General features: G+C 44.9%; 1 protein-coding gene and 1 long non-coding RNA gene across 3 annotated transcripts; one reads left to right on the forward strand and one right to left on the reverse strand.

Moving 5' to 3' along the window:
- Nucleotides 1-460: 460 nt before the first annotated feature.
- LOC150056499 (uncharacterized) lies at nt 461-3,613 on the reverse strand. The gene is made up of 3 exons (XR_016537267.1): nt 3,120-3,613; nt 1,257-1,297; nt 461-569 (listed from the first exon to the last, which is right to left on the reverse strand). It is a non-coding gene; the product is annotated as an uncharacterized LOC150056499 (long non-coding RNA).
- Nucleotides 3,614-11,785: 8,172 nt separating this feature from the next.
- On the forward strand, nt 11,786-15,220 carry LOC150056500 (uncharacterized). Of its 2 annotated transcripts, XM_090342938.1 has the most exons (5): nt 11,786-12,061; nt 12,257-12,450; nt 13,289-13,336; nt 13,643-13,869; nt 14,469-15,220. In XM_090342938.1, the coding sequence occupies exons 1-5, from the start codon at nt 11,894-11,896 to the stop codon at nt 15,176-15,178; spliced, it is 1,347 nt and encodes a 448-aa protein (XP_090199064.1). In that variant the 5' UTR covers nt 11,786-11,893; the 3' UTR covers nt 15,179-15,220. The 2 variants fall into 2 exon arrangements, with proteins under 2 accessions (XP_090199064.1, XP_090199063.1); XM_090342937.1 differs by lacking the exon at nt 13,289-13,336 and having other exon boundaries at nt 11,812-12,061.
- The last annotated feature ends 8,870 nt before the right edge of the window (nt 15,221-24,090 follow it).

Below are 24,090 nucleotides of genomic sequence, written 5' to 3' on the forward strand. Positions count from 1 at the left end.
TCATTCAGCTTCTGCAGCTGTAAAATGAATTGTTTGCAGAAAAACAAAAATGTTCGGGATTTATACCCTAGAGCTTGGAAGTTTTGTTCCCGTCCAGCAGCAGGCGATGCTGGAGGCATATCACACTTTCCTGCCTTTGATATAAAATGGTAGTCATTCACTGTTCCTCTCATACAATGCCTGGGTGTTAAACATGACAAATATCTCCACATCTCAGTAGCTGACATGGGCTCTGCTACATCTTGGCTCCTGCCACCCATCATGCCCCAGGAAGAGAACATTCCCCAACCATCTGCATAAGGTAGCTTGCACCTCACGAGAACACAAGCACCAGCATGAGAAGGTTATTAGGAGCTGTGGGGCTGTCGGGAGCACAGGTTGGAACGCTCCACAGCCAGCTGTGGTTCATAGCTGAAACATCTTCTCAACAAGGTCTGGGGTCTGCACTTAGGGCTTTCTTCAGGCTCACCATGATCATTGAGAAAATTCCTTCATGTAAGGTCAATTTACCATAGACCTCACCATCAGTCTTTTGTAGTCATGGTTTCTCCAGCTATGGATTCAACTGACTGTTGATGGAACAAAATAATAGGAGAAAAATCATTTGGGCTGAGTATGTACTTTTTGCCTGTGCATCACTGCCTCATCAATAACTATTTACAATGTCTCAGGTCCTGATAAATAACCTAGAGCTGAAGATCCTTAGAACCAAAGTCCTGTGGATCTGAAGGGGTGATAGAATTCCCATCCACAAGATACTTCCTGCTTTGTTTTATTTTCATGAGGCAAGGTCTCACTTTGTAGCACAGGCCTGAAATTACAATCCTCCTACCTCAGCCTCCTCCCAAAGTACTGGGATTACAGGCATGTGTAATACCACACCCTGCTACAAAGTATCTTCTAAACAGCTCCTGTGTGAGTGGGTCCAACAGTTAAGGACTGTAGCCTAGACAAGGTCACACATAATATGACAATCACATCACCCAAAAAGAGGATAGGAAGAGAGGTGTGCAGGAACCCCTCCACTGATTCCCCAATACTCAATGGGATCTGCTCCTCCTCTCATTTTGGAACACTTTGTGAGCTATTTTGTCTCTGTGTTGTATGGGATATCTGGAGCCCTCAAAGTATCACACAAGGGGTGTTGTGCTCCTTGAAAAGAATAGAAACAGAAGTGTGTGATTACAAGAGGATATAGGCTAAGGATGAGGGCTTCAAAGTGGCACCTGTAAGATGCTCCTTTGAACCAGGCTTACCTGGCAATTCAGGATGTCTACACCTGGTCTTCCTGGTGGAGCTGCAGACAAAGATGAGAAAGTACAGTCCCCTCAGAAATGCAACATCAATGCAAGACAGCCCTTCTCATAGGGAAAATCTGGGGTCAGAATCTGCTAGTTTGATTCATGAACCACTGGGTGTTGTTGTTTTTTTTTCTGTGTAGGAGGTTAAACTACTGTCCAGCGAATGCTGGACACTGAGACAAGCTTTACTTCCTGCCAGAAATTCAAGCGAGGAAGAGGCCTGGAGAAGTGCATCCTGGACGCTTCCCTACAGTTGCGCCTCCTGGTGGCCTCAGGCAGCTATTGCCATCTAATCCTTGTCTAGGTTCACAATGGTATTTAATATCCACACCAAAGCAGAGAGGTTTGTTCTAAAAAGCCACGAAAGTTCCCTGAGAAGGGAACCGGGTAATCTCAGAAGATAACAAATGAGGAGAATTCGTGAGAATGGGTAATCTCATACAAAGCCTGGGCCTCAAGGAGAGGACAGAGAAGGTCTAAGGTCTGGTAATGCAGAGAAAGGCCGAGGGAGGAGGGGGCCGTTCTAGTGGGGAAATAAAGGAAGAGCCAGAAAGGATCTGGGGACACCACTGACACAGGGAGCCAGCCTTTTATAAGTCCTGGATGGGTTACCCTCATTAATGGGGAAACTAGAGAGCCAGCTCCTCTGAAGAAAGAAGAAATGTATATCATGAAAGAGGACTCCTGCTGGGACCCCATTTGTGTGACTCATGAAGTGACCTTCAGACTGAAGGAAATAGCTCACTGGGAACAGACAGGCTCCTGGAACCAGAAGGGAGTGGGCAAGGAACTGCCCGCCAAGCAAACCTGGTCCATCCTGGACATGAAAAACTCCCTCTCTCCCTCCCTCTCCCCTCCCCCCTCTCTCTCTGCCTTGCTGTGCTGGTACTAAAGCTTGAACTCAGGACTCATGCTCTTGTTTAGCTGGTGATCTACCACTTGAACCACATCTCTACTTTCAGGTTTTTGCTGGTTAATTAGAGATAACATCTCTTGAATTTGTTTGTGTGGGCTGGCTTCAAACTGTGATCCTCAGATCTCACTGTATGCTTGATTCAGGTGTGTTTGGCTCAGTTTTCTTATGTAATACTTTAACAGACTTTCTGGCTATAAGTGATTTGCATACATACAGATAAAAAAACTGAAGTTCAGAAAGGTTAGACATGTTCTCTATGCAGTTAAGTAGTTAAATGGTATTTGAACTCTATGTGAAACCTTCTAGGCAATAATTCTCCTGGATCCAGAGGTCTAGATATTGGGAAGCAACATCAAGAATGCAGCAGCTGCTGTCTGGATTTGATGCTTCTGCTGTTGGAGTACATAGGAAAGATTATCCGAAAGCTCTGACATCCCATCGTAAATTCTCTGTGCGTTAGATAGCTCAGGCTGCTATAACAAAACACCACAGACTGGGAAACTTAAAAACTGAAATCTGCTGGGCTCCATGGTTCATGCTGATAATTCTAGCTATTCAGGAGGCTGAGATCTGAGGATCATAGATCATGGATCAATGCCTCAAAGCCTTGTGAGCTTCTTCTGGTTTCCTTCTGGGGAAGAAAAGTCCATGAGACTCTTCAAATAAACTACCAAAAGCTAGGACTAGAGCTAGGACTAAAGCTAATGTAGAGTGCACTAGTCTTGAGCCCTGCCTCCCCCCGCCACACACAAAAAAATCCCCTCAAGGACAGCACCGGGGCTCCTGAGTTCAAGCCCTAAAACCAGCACCAAAGCAAACAAGCAAAATACCCTGAAATCTATTTTCTCACAGAGCAGGAAACCAGGAGTCTGAAAGATCAAGGATCAGACAGAGCTGCTTACCCAGATCCCTCTCCGTTTAGTTTGTAAACAGTCAGTCATCTCTGTGCCTTCACATCACTGTCTCTGTGTGTGTTTGTGTCCTGGTATCTCTTCTTAGAAGGCCACAGTCGTAGTGGATCCAACCCCATTTTACCTTCATCCCTTCCGAATATAGTCAGTCCCACTCTAAGGAACTGTGGTTATGGTTTCACCACAGAAGTTTACATAGGAGACATCACTGGAACCATAACATAGAAGACACTCATTTTACAAAAGAACTTCCAACTGCAGCCCTCCAGCCTAAGCTCCCTGGTGCATTTGAAAAAGAACTTGATCCTCTCTTTTATCCCAGGCTCACATCAGTGGCAGGGATGAAATCTATCTGTCTGCAGGAAGATCCTAGGAGTCAGAAATAACCTTTCTGCTTGCCACTGACTGGGCCCTGGCCTGATGTTTGACACATGCTGGGCATGGCTGGGGTAACAGGGTACAGTTATCACCCCAGGGCTCCACCATCTGAGATTGACTTGGGCTAAAATTTTTGTAAATAAAAAATGCATGGAGTTTGGTGATGGATTTCAGCTAGTAATAACCATATGGAAGACATTGGACACATAGCCTCTTTGAGTCTCAGTTTTACCATCTGCCAAGGGGGCCAGCAGTACTGCGTAGGTAGCACACACTGTATGCCCACCCAATCTCCACACACGTGACTACTTTCCAGTCACCAGCATCCACATCTGCACACTCCATGGACAGAAGGGGCAGCTGCCACAAAACCCACTCTGCACACTGGTCCTTGGCGCAGGAGGCTAGAGGAGCCCTAGAATCCGGCATTCAGAGCTGCCCTTCACTAGGGCCATGGCAGTCATGTGCCCTCCAGTCCCAGTCAAGAGGGCCACTCTGAGACACACTGTATACCTGTCCCACCTTCCACCACTCTCTTGGGGCTCCCGGGCCTCCTGGTCTCATCTCCCAAATGAAGTACAGTCATGATGTTTAACTACAGGATAGCCTGAGAGTTATGTGCATCGTCCATTGTGCAAATATCAGACAATACACTTGTACCAACCTAGATTGTCTAGGTCAATCACAGAACATGACCTTGACTCCATGGTAGACATGGATGGTTGTGTCTGTTCCCTGTGTAACAGGAAAGAGTATACTGAAATAATGATGACAAGTATAGCTTAGTTAATACGTAGACCGTAGCCATGTATTCTCGTGTGTGATGGACTGTACATCAGTATATGTGATTTGTTTCATGCAACTGGTAGTGTAGGCTGATTTACACCAGCGTCAACACACACACAGAATGTGATGCACTAGACATTAGGACAATTATGGCATCAGCAGATGATGGGAATTTGTCAATCCTCTCGTGGTCTAAGGAGACCACCATGGTCATGTACATGGTCTGTCAGTAGCCCAAAGATGGCTGTGAGCTAGTAGCTGTACTTGTCCTGGCTCTTTTAGCTGGCTCACCTCAGTATACTCTGGGAGGACACATGAGATCCGAACTAGGTACCTTTGCTGCCTGCCCAGGACAAGGACTCAGAGTGGCTTGCTATTTTGTGGGAGTTAAGGAAATATTGAATTTATAACACTTTTAGACCAGGAATTTGCATATTCTTTCCTCCAGCTCTCAAAAAAAAAAAAAAAACACAAAAAACTGGCAGGTCCTACCTTGCCACCCCCGGCCTCTCATTTAGGCTCCCTAAGCATCCCCAGCACAGCCTCCTTCTCATTTCCTCAAGCAGAACACCAGCCTCCCCCAGCCGCCATCTGTTTGCCCCCTTGGACTACCATGGGCCCTAGTCCTCCATTGAGGCCCTGTTTCCATCTCAGCTGCTTGGTCCTACTCCTGGTTTCCATACACCCCAGCCAGCAGGACATCCTGTCACAGTCTTTGTCTCCAGCCTCACAAATCCTCAACCCACCTGAACTCATCCCTTTCGCCTACTCAGGCCCCCAGGCAGTCCCTAGCCACTTCCTGTAGTCTGTAATCCCTCCCTTGGCCCTTCCAAGACGAGATGCTCTCTCACAAGCTCTGTGAATGTGTTAAGGAAGTAAAGCTCCCAGAATGGGGGGGGGGTGGATGGGGCATGGTGGTCTTCCAGCATAGGAAGCTGGACAGCATTTGGTGTGGGTCCAGTGCAAAGCAGACAGCATTCTGCCCCCCCCACCCCGGCAGTCTGACCCTCAGTCTGGTGACTACACCAGAATGAGAACTACAAATGGAAAAGGGAAGGATGGGGTAGAAGAAAACAAGTTCGGTCTTTCTCCCTGTCCCCCTCTCAAAACTTTTTTTTTTTTTTTGCCAGTCTTGGGCTTGAGCTCAGGGCCTGAGCACTGTCCTTGGACTTTCTCAAGGCTAGAGCTCTACCACTTGAGCCTCAGCACCACTTCCGGCTTTTTTCTATGTATGTGGTACGGAGGAATTGAACCTGGGTCTTCATGCATGCTAAGGCAAGCACTCCACCACTAGGCCAAACTCCCGGCCCTCTCAAAACTTTTGTCTGGGGTTTGGGGAAAGTTGCAGAGACAAGGACCCCTCTCATCTCCATTATCCACCTCAGTCCCCCTAGCCAGACTGGGTGCTGACTGGCGGGTACTTCTCTAGCCATCATGGGCCCCCTGCCTGCAATGGCCAGAGAACCAGCCAGCCCCTGCCAGCCCCCTGCCCACCCTTGGCCCTGCTCAGAGGACAGGGCTGAGCTGATTCTGTCAGGAAGGGTTAGTCTTGTCTCCAGGCTGGCTAGATGAGAGGGGACTAGACAAATGCATTCAGACAATGCAGGAGGGGATCTGCCAAGCAAGCTGGCCACCTCTCCCAGAAGATCTGGCAGACTCCCTCCATCCCATCATAGAAGTTGGACCCCCTGAGGCTTCAGAAAGGAGACAGAAGAAGCCAGGGTCCTCAGGGGAAGGAGTCAGGACCCGCAATAACCAGGCCCTGGCAGAGAGACTGACAGTGTCTGCTCCTGCCCCAGGAGGATTCTGGTCAGACATCTGACTACAGCCCAATTTCAGCAAATGGCTCAGCCAATCCCATCCACTTTCACTCTGCTGGTGGATAAAGGGGGAGCCAAGGGCCGTGAGAACACATAGGGCCACATGTTCTAGGGTTCTGGCTTGTGTGCTCACACTTCCTGCACAGATAAGCTGTCTGTGCAGCCAGTAGCAGGCTGCAGACTGGGTAGTAGGAATAAAATCTTCCAGTCTCCCAAGTCTCTCCCCTGGGTGAACACACTGTGCAAGTCCAAGAACTGGGTCCCTCGTCACCCCTCACCTGCCACTGTGCATGTGGGTGCTCACTACTCCATCACCACGTGCTCCTCTGGCGTCTCCCTCACCACTGCTGAGTGCGTGGTCCACAGCCTTGCACAGAGGTGATGGAATCTCACTAATTCCTAGACAAACCGATCTGAGCATTCCTCACAGCAGGAGGCCAAGCAGATTGCTTGTCCATTAGCTCAGCTGGCTATGGACATAATGGCCACAGGGTCTATGTGACATAGAGGGTTAGAGAATGAGAATAGACTTAATCAACCTGGCCCAGCCTTTAATTAATAATTAGCTGTGTGGCTCTGAGCATGTGAGAGAAGCTCACTCTCTAGTATTCCCCAGCTCCATCTTCATCAGTTTTGCTTAAGAGACAATTTCGGTTTAGCGGAACCAGCTTTCCTAACTCTGCATTCTAGGCATTCATTTAAGGGCCACTCACCCTGTGCACATCTTGTATTGTTTTCGGTTCTTGGGAGATGTGGTCCAGAACAGGTTTGTTGTTGAAACTCAAATTTCTCTTTCAGTGCTGGTGATGGAACCCAGCATATACTGGGAAAGTGTTTTACTACTCAACTAAACCCCAAGCCTGTTAAGTGTTTAAAGAAGGACTTAAGTTAGTCCAACTCTTAAAAGAGCTGGGCAAAAAGGAAGTACCTAGAATAGATACAAACAGCAACCTGTAAGCAGGTAGACTAGTGTACAGATTTCAGACACTTCAGCTTTCAGTGGTCAGTCATCTGGCACATATCTGTCCATTTGTGGACACAAGGCAGCCTTGGGGCTTTCTTGAAGTGCAGTGTCCAGTGTAGACATTCCAAGGTCAACTCTGAAAGGGTTTACCCTCACCTGGAGATCTTAATTCTTTCTATGTCTCTGGTAATCCCTTTTATGCTAACAGCCCTTACGATGAGGCCTTAGTGCTGCTTTGCTCAGGAAAACTGACCAGAGTTGACAAAGAATTCACATCCCTACTCCATGACACTAGAAGGTGCAGACAGGTCCTTATGAAGGACAAGAAAGGAGGAATTGAGGATCTCCAGGCTCTACAACCTGGTTTGTAATATTAAGTGGCTTTCAACTAAACACTGGTGACTGACACCTGTAATCCTATGGAGGCTGAGATCTGAGGACCATGGTTCAAAGCCAGCCCAAGAAGAAAAGTCTATGAGACTCTTATCTCCAATTAGCCAGAGAAAAGTAGACTGTATGTTTGGCTTGAGTGCTAGCCTTGATCAAAAAGCCAAGCAAGAGATGAAGATCCTGAGTTCAAGCCCCAGTACTGGAAGAAGCAAATAGCACTCAAAGAGTTGGAGATGGCACATTCTTTATGCAAGACATGTCCGGAGGAGATCCTGCCCCAAAGCCTGAGCCTTTTTATATACTTGCGGTCGTGGTTTTAATTTGGACACAGCAAAAGTGTTTTGGGTTTTGGTTTACTCCAATGGCTACAGTTTCTTGAAAATTAACTGCAAGCTGCTTCTAACGATATACAATTGAACTAGTTCTAATGATGGCAGATTTTCCATATCAGTCCCAGCACACACACACACACACGCGCGCGCACACACACACACACAAGCTTTTTTGTATGCTTTTGGCCTCTGCAGGGAAGTCAGTGATGAAGTCTCAGAGTATGATTTCCACCCCACTAAGTCACACTCCGGAGGGGAAGGTGGACTTTTCTCTGCTTTCACACATCATGAGACCCTATTCCACATGGGTCTGTGGGGCTGTCTAGCTGAGTGTCCTGTTGTATACTATTGACTTCCTTCCTTTGGGTATTACCCACAGGCCCAAGGCTTCCCTGCTGGCCCTCCACAAGGATACTTCAGCTTAGCCTGACACAGTCTTTAGGCAGACAGGCACCCACACAGAGGCTGAGGCTGCTGGGATTTGGGGGATGAGATGGTGAACTACTTCCCCCAGAGGAGAAGGCTCACAGAGGAGCTGAACAAGATGTCAGGCTCCAGTTCTGGAGCCTATCCACAGAAAAAATGCAAGCCCGGCCAAGGATAGCCCCACCTGGGTCACGCACCTGAACTGTCTGGAATATGCTACTTCCGAAGGCTCTCAGACTCCTCAGAAGGAAGTTTCAATGGCCGTTTCCTTCCTTACAAGCCGAATGTGTGTGCCACATTTCTTAATAAAATGCAAGGGCTGTCTGAGGCACTCCAGCCCCCTCATTTAGCTTTGAGGTGTAATTAATACATAAATTAAGCTCCTGCAGATGCACAAATGCCCAGGAAAAAAATGAAAAAATATAATTAGTTTGCCCATATGACTCCATCTGTCAGCTCTGACTTGAGCACCGCATGGCAAATTCTGAGGGCTTCAGTAGCCAAGTTGGCCATGCCCCTGCTCCTGCCCTGCTCCTGGGAAAGGAGCCCGGGGCTCTAGGGGCCACAAGCTGGGAGCATGGAGCCAGGGCAGGCGACAGAATTTCCAGGGACCATTCATGTGACCCTGGGAGATGGTCAGGAGTAGGCGGTGGAAGCCACGGGACATTTACATATGGATCTTCTGCCATCTTCCAATCTGGACAGATCTTGATGAAGGAATGAGCAGCAGAGCACTGGACTGGGTCTAGGACTCTCCCACTGCCAACCTGTCCACTCTGGTCAGATGGTCCCCTTCAGAGCCCTAAACGTTCAGACTTACTAAATATGGATGATCTCCTGTCTCCAACAACTCCTCTTTCTGTAGACCACACCATTGCTCTTGTTCTTGAGGACCCTCTAGATAAACCAGGCCCAGTACAAATATCCAGGCCACAACGTTCTCTTGAGCAATGTACCTATGTTAGTCATCTTTCTGTTACTGTGAAAAATACATGAGATAATCACCTTAAAGAGCAGGAAGGGGTCAGGAGTATGGCCTACTAGCAGAGTGCTTGCCTAGCATGCATGAAGCTCTGGGTTTGATTCCTCAGTACCACATACACCGAAAATGCCAGAAATGGTACTGTGGTACAAGTGGTAGAGTGCTAGCCTTGAGTAAAAGAAGCTCAGGGACAGTGTCCAGGCCCTGAATTCAAGCCCCAGGACTGGCAAAAAAGTAATTTTTGAAAAAGGAGTAGAAAGGTTTATTTAGGCTTACAGCTTCAGTCCATTACCAGTTTGCTCTACTGCATTTGAGCATATTGTAAGGCTCATGTCATGGTGATTAAAAGAAAGAGAGATAGGAAAGGGAAGATGTCCCAGTGTCCCTTTAAAAATATGTCCCCAGCAACCTAATGCAAAATTATTCATTAAAAGAGATATTAGGAGCATAGTTCAATGGTAGAATGCTTGCCTAGCACACACAACCCCAACCCTGCAAATAAAAACATACATGCACACATACATACATATGTACATATATACATAGAACATATACAGATTAAATAAATATTTTCAAGGTGTTGTTTTAATTGTACTTGTTAGAGGTAAGAAAACTGCATCATATTCTCACTAAAGGATAATTATAATAGCATTATTAGCAGGAAAGAGGCATTTGAGGTGACAGATCTGATTAGTAAGTCTCATTTCTCTTCTTGCATCTGACAAAGAGTTCCTCCTAGGAGAGGCATGTCAGCTCTCTCATATCTTCATGTTCACATGTGTCATCATTAATCCTTGGAGTCTCTGAGGCACCTTTCCAAACATGTCTGCTTCAGGAGATTTGTTTGTGTAAATCTGAACCCAATTCGTCCACATGTATCTAGCTGCACATGAACCCCATGTGTGGAGCCCCACTCTCCTGGTCCTCAGATACATGGGGAAACCGTTGTGCAAGCCACATGACCATCCAGAACCTAGGACACCAGGTCTATTTGCACCCTAAATATCCATGAGATGGTTTCTTTTCTCCAGTTTAAAAATGCACAGAAATAAAAATCTCATGTTTTCTTCCCAGGCTCCAGGGGTTTTCTTACATACCCTCATATACTATGCACCCTACTGGAGATGAAATTAAAAGCTCTGCCACTGCATGACATCACTGTTAAACAAAATGTGTACAAGGTCATTGGTTTAAGACTGAGCTCCAAAATGAACTCTAGTCTATGGAAGCAAGAGGTTTATCTTTGTGATTGTTGCTCTTAATTTACCATGTGAAGTTATGTCTTTTCTCTTTTTCTTTTCCATTTATGGTTAATTTCATGTGGTTACTGTATCTGAATTTGTTACTTTGCATACTATATATATATATATATATATTTGTTTATTTGAAATAGGGTAGGGAAGGGAGAAAACAAGATGATTGGGTGGAGAGAAAGGGGGTATCAAGAAGGGGTATCAAGGCTCAAGGAGTAATGTACCTATTACCTAACAAATGTAACTGTAACCCAAAGAGTACAAGAGCAAGGACTCAATATTGGCATAACCAATGCTATGGACATGGTAATGGAAATATAAACATAACTATATATATATATATATAAAAACCTATGACTCTACAGAGATAATGTTTTATTCCATAAATTAATTTGTTTCTATGACATACAAACTCTTAGCCAAATTTTGATTAAGTTCTAAAACAAAAGCACCAGTGATTGTATACAGAGACTCCCTTCTTAAATACTTGTTTGTTAAACTTGTCATTTAAAATATGATGAAAAAAATCAATGTTAATAAATTCTTTATAAAAAATTCATATTCAAAGATCAGACAACATCTCAGTGATTTATAAAATTCCCTTTTCCTGTTTATGTAAAGGAAGGAGGGTAGATCATGAAACTAGAGAAGCCAAGATATCAGAGGCACATCACGTATAAACAAATTGCTTTCAAAAAGCACAGGAGCACAGTTTTCTATGTTAAATATTATATTCGCTCAAAGTTGTAGTATTTAAAAAATGCTAGCCATCCTAATGAGAAGATAGTATAACACCTCTTCCTTTTTCCCCATGCCAACTTCATAAAGTGTTTGTCCAAAGTATGAAAGATAGTCTTTTCTCTTACAAGAACAAACAACCTGTAAAATGTCTATATGTATTATGTGTGTTTTCAATACTTCTTTGCTTTTTCCATCTCTAAGTTTTGGCATTTGCTCCACATGACAGTACAGAGGGACTCTAAGGACAAACAGATGATTAGGACACAAAAGCTAATAATGTCATATGAAATAGATGTCAAATTACGTAGAAGAAGCACATGGCAGGCACAGAGGACCCTGAGAGGCAGAAGGATTTGTTCAGGATGAGAGGAACCGTGGCAGAAAAGGCATGGATCTGACCCAGGAATGGAAGCTGAGACATGCCAGTAGCCAGGGCTAGCAGAGGATGTTGGGATTGGACAGACAAGGAGAACTGTGCTGTGGACTGTGTCTCCATGTGCACATTGTGATGTGGGAGGGGAGATGTCAGCCTCCAGTTGGTCTTGTGTGAGGAAGCAGCATAGGTCATTGGGCTGAGAGGTGACCCTGCCTCCCTCACAATGGAATAGAACATGGAACCCTGATAGCCAGGCAACCATAACTGACTGTGGGCTCCAGCCAGCTCAGTTGGCCTGTGACTCAGGAGCGAGAAACATGTTCTCGTTTTGTTTTCACAGGACAAGAGATTCAAGTCTCAGGCAAGAAAGGCGTGACGGCCTTACGGAAAGCTACAGACACTGGGTCAGCACCCAACCACGAGCCCAAGGTCTAAAGCTCTTTTCCAGGATGAAACTAAGGAAAACACAAGGCAATTCAGGACAGGTATGTTCACGATAGGAAACCTATTTCACCCCATCCTGGCCCATATTAGAACCTACTTTGTGTGTGTTTTCAAGTGTCTGTCTCTACTGAGAGAATGCATTCTGGGTAGTTTTCCATGTTCTCTATCACAATTACTCCATATGGAGTGCGCTCTCATTTCCACATTTGAAAGATCCCTTCTCTTTACCACCTTAGAGCCACAGTGATTCAGCCCAGACCCGGAATGTGCCACATAATATATGGAGTCGGGAGGCAGGCCTGCTGGAGAGGCTGGTAACTAACCTAGTCCCTGCCTACCAGAAAGGAGACCTCTTCTTTGTCGAAATCTTTCTGCGTAACTACAGACGGTGGGGGACGATGGAACAAGTGATGGATATTATCTTTAAAAAGTGAGTGTTCCCCCTTCAAGCCCAGGGCTGCTCAGCCTCCACCTGGCACCTCCCTGAGCCTGTTCTTTTCCCTGAGGTCTTCTCATGGGAATGAAGGATGAGACCAAGAAGTGTACACCATGGCTAGATTTTTTAGGACAGTGTCACCAAGGGCATTCCTTTTCCCTCAGAAGCTACAGGAACTTCAGAAGCCTGCTTTCTGAAAGGACTAGAATTACAGGCATATGCTAGTGGCACCCAACTTGTGCCCTCACCTAGGGTGAGACCCGAAGTAATCACATTTCCAATTAAAGATAAGGTGTCAAAGTAGCAGTCTTGGAGGCTTGCGGAGTACAAGTAGAAGAGGAAAGGCTGGGGAGGTGGTAAGGAGGCTGAATCACTTCTGAGCCATCAAGGAGGGATTATGCAGGCTTTACTTGTTTATAACCCTGGAAGCATTTACGTTTTGGTGTGTGTTCTAGACCTGCAGGTTGACCTCAGGGCCCGAGTGCTGTCCTTTTGGTACTCAGAGCTAGCACTTGCCAAGTGAGCCACAGGTACAATTGATGCCTATTGCCGGTTAATTGACAATTAATGTCTTTAGATTTTTACTGACTAGACTGTTCTCCAACTGTGATACTAAGAATAGCTAAGAATAAAGGCACGAGCCACTGACACATTAACTTTGGACAAATGCCTATAAGACTCTTAGCAGAATATTCACAGAACCGTATAGACATATCTCCCTGGTTTCCCTGTCACTTTTACATTCCCATGTGGGACTTAGCCAGCACGACAGGTGTCCTGTTAAGTTAGAAAGGGAGAACCATGGAGGTGACTTCTTCCTGTCCTCCCTTAGGTACAGATATCTCCACTGTTACTGGGAGGAAGATGAGAAAACCAAAATGTAAGTGGGCTATGGCACGATGACTTTTGCCCCTCCTTGCTAAATGGGCATCATTGAGGCTTCTGCACCAAAGTGCAGATTTCTTGTTTGGACACCACTTGTGACTTCCTTGAGGGGGTATGGCTTGGGACTTCAGTGGATGGCAGAGGACACCACTGTGGGAGGTTTCCTCTCCCTCTTTCCAACATGCAGGTCTGTGTATAGGACTCCCACAGCATGCGAGTCCAGCCACTAAGGGGCTCAGAAGGAAGGCACAGAACGGGCAGGGTGGTGCTCATAGTGTGCTTGTCCCCAATCTGCCCACAGCGCCCTCTGCTCTATTATCACTATGTGGATGGACTGCTGCCCTGGCGATTTTTATAAGTGCCAGAACCAGGACACCCTGCATGAGCTCATGTATTATGTGTGGCTCTACATGCCTTCCTCGGACCTACTGCTCCGTTTAGAAATCATCCTTTCTGATCTGGAGAATTCCGTGAAGAAGAAGAACAACAAGAGGAGGAAGGAGTCCTTGTATAGGCGCTTCAGAGCTTGTGAGTAGGGACGGACGGGACCTGGGTCTCTGGGGATGGCCCTGGATTGGCCGGGACGGGAGCCCTTAGTACTACCCAGCTTAGCAGAAATGCCCTTTTATGGATATGCTCTGCCAGCCAACGTCTGTTTTCTTTTTGAAAGTACTTGGCCTGAGCCACAGCTGAGAAAGACCCAACCTTCAGAGTTCAATCCAATCTCCAATTCTTTTTTATTTTTTGTGGGTCATGGGGCTTGAAGTAGACCTGGGCACTCCCTGTGCTCTTCAGCTGAAGGCCACTGTCTTACAAATGGGCTTCGCCGTTGTCCCTGAGCTTTTCAGCAAAAGGCTACTCTCCTAACCTTGAGCCCATGCTCCTTTCCCGTTTTCTAGAGGTTAATTGGAGATAAGAGACTCAGATCCTTTTTTTCCGGGATGACTTTGAACCTTGATCCTCAGATCTCAGCCTCTTGAGTAGCTAGGAATACAGGCGTGAGCTACCGTACTTGCCCAAACTCAAATTATATGGATGGCTTCCTCTGTTACATCCTCATGGACTTTGAGACATTCCTGAACTTGTAGATTCCACTCTAAGATTCCTGTATCTTTCTCCATTCTCAGCTTTGCGCTGCCATAGAGCAGCCTCTCCTGAACTCCCTATCAGTATCCCAGCAGTGATCTCAACGATGGTGACCCGTGAAGAGCTGGAGCAATCACTGGACTCCGGACAGCATGTGAAGCCAGAAGAATCTGTTAATTGTGTGGAGAAGCCCGAACAGGCTTTGTGTCCTGTGTACAGCGAATGCATTCTGAACTCCACCAATGTCACCCAGGCACCTGCCGGTCCCCTGCAGGAAGAGAAAGATGATGGAGACTCTCCCCTGACTTTTACAGTCAGGTTAGATCAGCCCCGAGTGAGTGAAGTCAGCACTCCTGGGGTGCAGGATAAAGCATCCCCTGAGGGGCTCATGGAGTATGCCTCCAGCCTAAGCTCAAGAGAACCCCTTAAAGATGCCCAAAAGGTAGTGTCAGTCGAGGAAAGTGAGTTTGTCCTCACAAACAAACAGATTTGTCCAGACAAATCTGTCCAGCTGCAGGAGATCAAGTCTCCACCTGAGGAACTAGAACCTGCCCCTGCCCCACCTCAGGAAGGAAATCCCATCTTCACTGAGGAAGTAGATCCCCTTGAGGACTCTGACTCAGAATATCTTCCTGAGGGCAATTTGGAGGCTGGTTTAGATCTTGATATTCCCTCCCCCATCCCTGAGAAAATATTACTCTTTCTTTTTGTAATGGCTGTTGTAAAATGTGCTCTCTATTTACTGCTCTAATTTTATTAAAATGTCACTGTTTATATTATGTTGTACAATAAATCAAGTACTGTGGTTTTTTTCACCCCCTCCCTATGTGATGCTCTCGACATCTGGGTCCTGAGTGGGGAGAAATGTAGAGTGACCTGGAGCAGTGGGAGGAACTTACTGGATATACATGGAGCAGTTACATGCACAGGGAATGGCAAGGAGTAAATGGAAATCGGTTTTTGTTGGAAGCAAGGAGGTAGTTTGGCTCACACCTGTAATGCTAACAACTTAGTAGACAGAGATTTCTGAGGGTCTAGGTTCTGGGCCATCCTTGGGCTGTAAAGTTCATGAAACTCTTTTCTCCAGCAAACCATCAAAAAAGAATTGCTAGCTTTGAGCAAAAAAGCTTAGTGAAGCCATCCCAGACTGACACAGAGAAGGGGAGAGAGAAAGTGTGTGTGTGTGTGTGTGTGTGTGTGTGTGTGTGTGTGTGTGTGTGTGTGTGTCTGTGAGAGAGAGAGAGAGAGTGAGTGATAAACAGAGAGACAGAAAGAGAGATAGAGATAGAAGGAGTGAAGGCACAGAGACAGAGACAGTCTTTTAGATTGGTCTGTCCAGATTGGCTTAAAAATGGGATCCTCAGAGCTTGAAGTTTGGCCTAGTGGTAGAGTGTTTGCCTAGCATGCATGAACACCCGTGTTCAATTCCTCCATACTACATACATAGAAAAAAAAGCCAGATGTTGTTTTGTGGCTCAAGTGGTAGAGGTCTAACCTTGAGAAAGCTCAAGGACAGTGCTTAGGCCCTGAGTTCAACTCAGGACTGGCAAAAAAAGATTGAGATCCTCAGATCTCAGCCTCCGTAGTAGAATCACACTCAGGAGTCACTGATGCATGGCGAAGCCAGTACTTTGTCAGTTTAGCCAGAGTGGAGCTGTGTTATACAATTCGACCAGTTAAACTCAAGGAAATAGTAGAGTAATTCAATCATCTGAAATGGGAACTTCATTACTGTTTTATTTCCAAAGGAAAAAAGCATCCTGGGAGAAGAAACACAAGCAGCTAGCTCCCTGTGCAAGAACAGATGTCCCTGCATGCCTGAACGCTTTCTCAAAGTGCTGGAAGACCCTTAGTTTAGAATCCAAAGATGCCAAAGACTAGGCCTGATGTTTCTGAAGCCCAGAGTGGAGCCTGAATTTCAGCCTCAACATTCTGCAAAGCCATGTATATGGCCACCAGCAGACAAGGTGTGTGTGCTGTGTGTGTGCTCATGACTCTTAGAATCAACAAAACAAGGAGTTGGTTCTTTGAAAGAATTAACAAAATTGACAAGTCCTTAGCAAAGCTTGCCTAGTCTTCTATCACTTGAGCCACACTTCTAGACCTGTTTTTTGCTGGTTACATTGAAGATAGAGTCTTACAAATTCTGGCTAGCTGGCTCTGAACTTCAGTCCTCCCATTCTCCGTCTTTAGAGTAGCTAGGATTACAGGAGTGAGCTGTCACTTTTTATTTGCCGTTACTGATTTTCTCAGCCCTTTTCACCTTTAAGACCTACTTCCTCTGCCCAGATCATCAGGAACAATCATTGTATTACATAGAACAAGATGCTGCCTGATTATAAAATAATATATATACATATAATATTTACACTAAATTGGTTGTGATTTTGTCCTTTTGAAACAGGGAAATGGAAAGGACAAGGAAAAAGAAACCGAAAAAATAAGTAAAATGTTAAGATAAACTTTTCAGAGTGTCCTACAAAGGACCTACAAAATTTATAATGGACTTTAAAGAAAACATTTGTTAAAGTATAGCTAGAAATGTTTTGAGCTTGTTCCTGTAAATAACAGTAAATAAATATGTGTCCTCTCATTTGACTCATTGTCTGAAGTCACAAAACCTAAGACAGGAAAGATCAGATAAGACTATCAGCACAGCTAAAGCTAGTTGTTGCCTAGCCAGATGGTCAGTACAAAGAAAATAAATATAGAATAGAAGCCCAAAACATACATGTCCCTAAAGAGAATAGTGCATCTCTTGCTTATACTTTACCTTTTCAAACATGTGTTCTAAGTCTGCTTAAGGCTAATGTCTGACTCATTCAGAAATGAATGAGTTAAGGGCAAAGTTAAGAACTCTCATTGCCTAAGTTAAACGTGCTCTCTCTCTCTCCTTCTCCCTTCCCCCAGACCTCCTGGGTGTATCTTGGAAAAGCCATAATCTGTAGCTCAGGGATTTAAGGAGCTGGCTTTTGCCCAGGTCCTCCTGGCATGATTTGTCATGGAGTGACATTCCATTGTCACCTGGGACTACTGTGCTCTAAAGGTAGGAAGTGGAGAGCTTGGTTCTATAGTAGTTGTGATAACATAGTTATGCTGCAATTGATACATGTTTTGATCTGCATCTTCATTTCCTGACACATAACCTCTACAATCTCAATGTAAAGATACTAAGATGTGTCCATGTAAAATAAATCTGCTTTAAAGGAAATAAGAAAATACTTGGTTCTTAGCCAAAAATAAATAACTGTGGCCCTGGAACACAGATTCAAGTCACCCAGAATAAGGGCACTTGTGCTTTTATAGCCAGAGAACAAAGGAAGTCATAAATCAGTGTTCAATACACAGATGTGTTGGTGGGGGAAACACCTGTAGTCTGGCTGCACAGTGGAGAAATGGGGAAATCTCTCCTTTAGGAAGATGCTATCTAATAGGCGCTTGGCTTTGCATTAGTGGTAGCCATGAGTACATTCTGTTACACCTAACAGAAACTTCTTAGAAGTTTCCCTAATAATCATGGGAACATTAGGTCAAAAACAGAGATTGAAAGTAAATGACAATTTGGGGGTGACCATAGCCCAAGATGACCAGTTCTGCCTTTTACCCTGCAACATTCTATCCTGCCACAATCACAACAGTCATCAAGAGGCTAAGATCTAAGGATTACAGTTCGAAGACAGCTGGACACTTATCTCCAGTTAACCAGTAGCTGTGACTCAAGTGGTAGAGCACCAATCTTGTGCACAAAAGGTAAGGAACAGTGCCTACCTAGACCCTGAGGTCTGGCATGCACACACACGTGAGCACACACGCGCACACGCACACACACACACACACACACACACACAAACACACATACACACAGACAACTGTTGGCTGGCTGCCAGGGGAGCCAACTGTGCCCCACCTCTTCTCACTACCCACTTCCAGTGAGAAGATAGCATCTCAAAACTGAGCTAATCACAATGTCAAATGAAGATTGATCAACCACATCTATACGACAAAGCTTCCATAGAGCCCCCTGAAACGCAGGGCTCTGAGAGCTTTCAGATTACTGAACAAAAACACATCCACATGTAGGGAAGTAGAGTGTACCCCAACTGCTAAATAACAGAAGAACCTTCACTTGGGGCTCTTCTAAAACCCTGCCCTGGGGAGGATAGCTCTTCCGCTGTTCACATGCAATGAAATAAAAAGGATTTCATAAAAAATTTAAAATATCCTTTGTTAAATATTTTCATTAAATATTTAAATTACCTCTTGTAATAAATCAGCAATTATAAGTAAACCAGTTTCATCAGTTCTGGGAGCCACACACCCAAATAATCAAGCTCAGGAAAGGAGTGGCGAGAACCTTAGGTTTGTAGCCAAGTAGAATAGAAATTATGGGGGCATATTACTTGTGATTAGCATGTTCAGTGGAGCCCAACAGGGCCTGCACCATGTCTGAGTAGTGTCAGAATTAAATTGAATTTTAAGATAGCAGAAAAAAAGAACATGGGGCAATAGTTGTGACTAGAGAAAGGAAAATGCTTCCAATAAGAAAGAAACCTCACCAGGTGCCCTGGCTCACATTTATAATCCTAGCTACTCAAGAGGCTGAGATCTGAAGACCCTAGTTTGAAGCCAGCCCAGGCAGGAAAGTCTGTAAGACTCTCATCTCCAATTAATCACCAAAGCATTCAAGTAATAAAGTGCCAGCCTTGAGTTCAAACATTAAGGGACAGACCCCAGGCCCTAGGTTCAAGCCTCAGGACCAAAACACACACTCTCTCTCTCTCTCTCTCTCTCTCTCTCTCTCTCTCTCTCTCTCTCTCTCTCTTTCTCTCTCTCTCTCTCTCTCTCTCGCACACACTCACACACACACACACACACACACTTATGAAATAAAGGGACCAGAGATTAGGGGAGAGGGGATAAGAAAGGAAAATAAAAGTATGACTATAACCAAACTACATTAAATGGAGGTATGAAAACGTCACGATGAAATCCATTATTTTATCCACTTTATGAAGGAAAATAAATAATTTCTAAAGTTATTTTTTAAAAGAAAATATCAAAACAATAATCTTCCTAGCCCCGCAGGATATCTTAGGCAGTTGTACAGTTGTAAACATCGGTGGGATAGAAGCTTAATCACTTATTATCTGGCCACAGCCAGCCCAGGCCAGAACTCTGAGCCCTGGAACAAAACAAGGTAGGTGCTGGTGGCTCACAGCCGAAATTCTACTCAGGAGGAAATGGAGGGGTTGCTCAAATAGTGTACTAGCCTTGAGCAGAAAAGCTCAAGGAATCGTAGCATGGAAAGTTTCTTGTCATGGTGAAGGCATTTTGCCCTCCCTCTAAATGTTCAAATCAGCTGAAATATAACTGACAATAGACTAATAGGAGAAAGGTAGTCAGGAGCTGGTTTCATGTGTGAGGGAATCACAAGAAACTGAGTAACCAGGACCCCAGTAAGGCACAAAAGTTTCAGTGCCCTCTCCATAGGAAGAGGGGAAGGTAGTACAGGCTAATTTGAGGGGTCCAAATGAGCCCCAAGAACAGAGTAGCTTGAGGCTCCCTAGGAGTGATGGCAACGTGCCTGTCCTCCTTCCTTCCATCTGAGCTCACACCTCCCCCCTACCTCACCACCCCTCCCCCATTAATGAGATATCAGATGCGATTGAGTTACTTCTGTGGGAAAATTGAGAATGAGAGCCTCAGAAAAGAAGACTTTCACCTTGCGATTGGGGAGACAGAAGACCTCCAGGACATCCTCGCACCCAGGGCTGCTTCTCAGATACTTGAGAGCATTGTCTTCTGAACCCCAAACCCTAAAAGATAAGAACTCTTTAAAACTATATCCACAATACTGTCATCATGCTTACAAAGATGAACAATAATTGCTTAATATCATCAAATGGTTGGGCACTGTTCAAATTTCCACTTGTCTAAATGCCATATTATTTATCACAGTTTGTTTGAGTCATAAACCAAATAAGGCCCAGAGACTGCTTCTAAAAATGTATTTTCAAAGCTTCTTTCAATCTAGAATTTCCCCCAATTATCTTTTTTCCTCCTCCTTCTCTTCCTCCTCCTCCTTCTCAGCCTGCTCTTTCCCTTCCTCCTCCTCCTCCTCCTCTTCTTCCTCTTCCTTCTCCACCTTCTTCACCTCTCCATTTTCTCCTCTACCCATTCCCCCCTCCCCTTCTCCTTTGATTGCTAAATAAACTGGCTTGATTTTCCTCCTAAATTTCCCACAGTCTGGATTGTGTTGGTTGCAATCACCCTCCCCTCCCCACTACAGGACACATTACTCATCCCAGTGTTTCTGCACATTAGAACTTGGAACTTGATCAGATGAGGGTTAGAACTTTTGGCAAGACTACCTCAAAGGTGGTGTGGAATTTTTCCATGCAATGGCACAGGGGGATATCTCATTGTTTCTCTTTCTGTGAAGACAGCAATGGTTGGTTCTCAGCACTTAGATCTCGAATTTACTGGTAATTTATCATCCCCTCCCATGCTTTGCTAGAGAGAAGACTGCTCCATTCATCTAGTCTTTGGTTACCTAGTAGTATGACTTGGGGAGGAATTGGGTGCCAATACTGGCTTTGAACACAAGGCCTACGCTCTCTTGGCTTATTTTGCTCAAGGTGAGTGCTCTACCATCTAGGCCATGTCTCCCCTTCTGGCTGGTTGATTGGAGATAAAAGTCTCAGGAAATTTTCTGCCCAGGTTGGCTTCAAAATCTTGACCCTCAGATCTCAGCCTCCTGGGGTAGCTAGGATTACAGGCATGAGATTATTTTAACAAATAAAGTTGATGGAAGTGGCATTGTGGCTCAAGTGGTAAAACACTAGCCTTGAACTGAAGAGCTCAGGGACAATGCCTATGCCCAGAGCTCAAGCTCCACGATGAAAGAAAGAAAGAGTATTTTACTCCTTTTATTCATTATCATCATTATCTTTTTTTTCAGAGCCAGGGAGAGAACCTAGGACTTTACCAGTGCTAGACAAATGCTACACCACTGAGTTACAGCCCAGCCCCTGTTCTTCCCTTTTATTTAACATGTTTCAAGGCAAGAAGCACTTGAATCCTAACACGTTTGGATGTCTTGGAAGCTTTGCCAGATGAAAGAGTTTTGGAGACCTGCTGCAGAGCCATGGAAATATGCGACGCCACTGAACTATGCACTTAAAAGTAGCTATGATAGCTGAGCTCTGCTGGCTCACACCTGTATTCCTGGTACTCAGGAGGGTAAGATCTGAGGATCAAAATTCAAAGCCAGCCAGATCAGGGAAGTCCATGAGGCACTTATCTCCAATTAAACACCAAAAAAAAAAAAATCTAGAAGTAGAGCTATAGCTCAAGTGGTAGAGCAGTAGGCTTCAGTCAAAGCTCAGAGATGGTGCCCAGGACCCAAGATCAAGTCCAAGGACCAACACACACACACACACACACACACACACACACACACACACACACACACACCCTAAGATAAGAATCTAATATCATTTACTCATTACTACAATTTGTTAAGCCTAGTGCCTTCCATCAGCATAATTCTCTGTGAAACCGCATCCTCCTTTCCCTGATTGCTGCCCCAAGTGATGCCTGCATCTCCTTATTAATGCTGTGCCTTTGCCTCATGCCTGAATCCAGCCCTGGGTGTGGGGTGTGGCCCATGAATCTGGAGGAGTGACATTCACTCCAGGCTAGGCCACAATGTCTATGGGTCCAGAGGCTCTTCCTTAACAGGATGCAGCCACAATTGTAAGCTGAGACTCTCTAGTGGCCAGCCCAAGGATGGGCTCAGGCCAGGCTGGTCTGCTGTGAGCCAGAGGGTAGAGGGTAGACGAGAACAGCTTTATGACTGATGGTTGAAAATGGATTGAAAGAAGGAAAATAGAGACAGAGCAGGGATCAGAGAATCTGGCCAGGTAAGGCGGGAGAGAGAGAGAGCAATGCAGTAATTATGGAAAAATACATTGTTTTCATTTGGCTTTAATTTTTTATATATGTGCTATTACTGGGGCTTGAACTCAGGACCTGGATGCTGTCCCTTAGCTTTTTCAGTCAAGGTTGGCATGCTACCACTTGGGCCATAGCTTTTTGATTGTAAATTGGAGAGAAGAGTCTCACAGTCTTTCCTGCCTTGGCTGGCTTTCAAACTGTGATCCTTTGATCTCAGCCTCCTGAGTAGCTATGATTATAGGCATGAACCACTGGTACCTGGCATGTCTTGTTTTTAGAGGAGATGACAGTAGAGTAAAGAAAGAAGGGAATCTATATAAATGCATGGAGAGGGGAAACTGGGGCTCAGCTCCAAACCCAAGGCTCTCCCCACCAACCCAGACCAAATTAGATCCTCTGGGCACCTCTGGTATAGGCAGAGATCACAGCGGGGAGAGAGTCCAGGCTCACCCACATTTCTAACATCAACACTGCCCACAACCCCCTTCTGCCTGGACTATGCATCCTTGAGAGATCCACATTTGAACTCAGATCTTTGCCCTTGTCAGGCAGGCGCTGTGTCACTACAGCCATGCCCCCAACCCTTTTTCTTTAGCTTATTTTGCAGATGGAGTCTTGTGCTTTGGCTTTAGACTGCAGTCTTTCTACCTCCATATCTCCCATAGCTGGGATTACAGGCATGTAGCACCACACTTGGCTCTAAATTTTATTTCTATAGGGATCATTTCATACTTGGAAATGTAACAATGAAAGCCACTCTGTAATGTAAACTAATAAAACACTAAAAGAAAAGACAAGAGCATTCCACACTTAAAATGCTAATTTTAACCAGACTTCAAACTCTACTATAGAGCCATAATAACAAAAACAGTATAGTATTGGCACAAAAAAATAGACCAAAAGATCAATAGAATAGAATAGAATAGAATAGAATAGAATAGAAGATCCAGAAAAAAAAACACATACCTATGGTCAACTTGTATTTGACAAAGGAACCAAAGATATGCAGTAGAACAAATGCAGCCTATTTAATTATTGGTGCTGGGAAAACTGGGCAGCCACATGCAGAAAACTAAAAATTGACCCTAGCCTTTCGCCACGCACAAGCATTAACTCAAAATGGATCAAAGACCTCAATGTCAGACTGGAAACCTTTAAACTGCTACACAATAGAGTTGGAGAGACATTGGAACTCATAGGCACAAGCAAATCTTCTGAGCAGAATCCCAGAGTCACAACAGATTAGAGAGAGACTCGATAAATGGGACTACTTAAAATTAAAAAGTTTCTGCACAGATAAAAGCATAGCTACTAAAGTAGAAAGGGGGCCGGGAGTTTGGCCTAGTGGTTAAAGTGTTTGCCTAGCATGCATGAAGATCCGGGTTCGATTCCTCGGTACCACATACATAGAAAAAAGCCGGAAGTGGTGCTGAGGTTCAAGTGGTAGAGCTCTAGCCTTGAGAAAGTCCAAGGACAGTGCTCAGGCCCTGAGCTCAAGCACAGGACTGGCAAAAAAAAAACAAAAAATTAAAGTAGAAAGACAGCCAGCCAACTGGGAAAAGATATTTACCAATAATACATCAGACAAATGCTTAATATCCAGTATCTACAGGGAACTCAAGAAACTAATCCCCTCTCCAAACCCAACAAACCAATCACTAAATGGGCAAGGGAACTAATGAGAGACATCAAAAGAAAAGGTTA

This window comes from Megascapheus bottae, chromosome 12 (assembly GCF_031878675.1).
Source record: "Megascapheus bottae isolate mThoBot1 chromosome 12, mThoBot2.hap1, whole genome shotgun sequence".
NCBI classification, from domain to species: Eukaryota; Metazoa; Chordata; class Mammalia; order Rodentia; family Geomyidae; genus Megascapheus; species Megascapheus bottae.

Excerpts from the sequence above, each read along its gene's own strand:
- LOC150056500 (XM_090342938.1), top strand. The coding sequence starts at position 11,894 with ATGTTCTCGTTTTGTTTTCACAGGACAAGAGATTCAAGTCTCAGGCAA. Across the intron at positions 12,451-13,288 it reads ATGGATATTATCTTTAAAAA|GTACAGATATCTCCACTGTT; the intron begins GTGAGTGTTCCC and ends GTCCTCCCTTAG. Across the intron at positions 13,337-13,642 it reads GAAGATGAGAAAACCAAAAT|CGCCCTCTGCTCTATTATCA; the intron begins GTAAGTGGGCTA and ends ATCTGCCCACAG.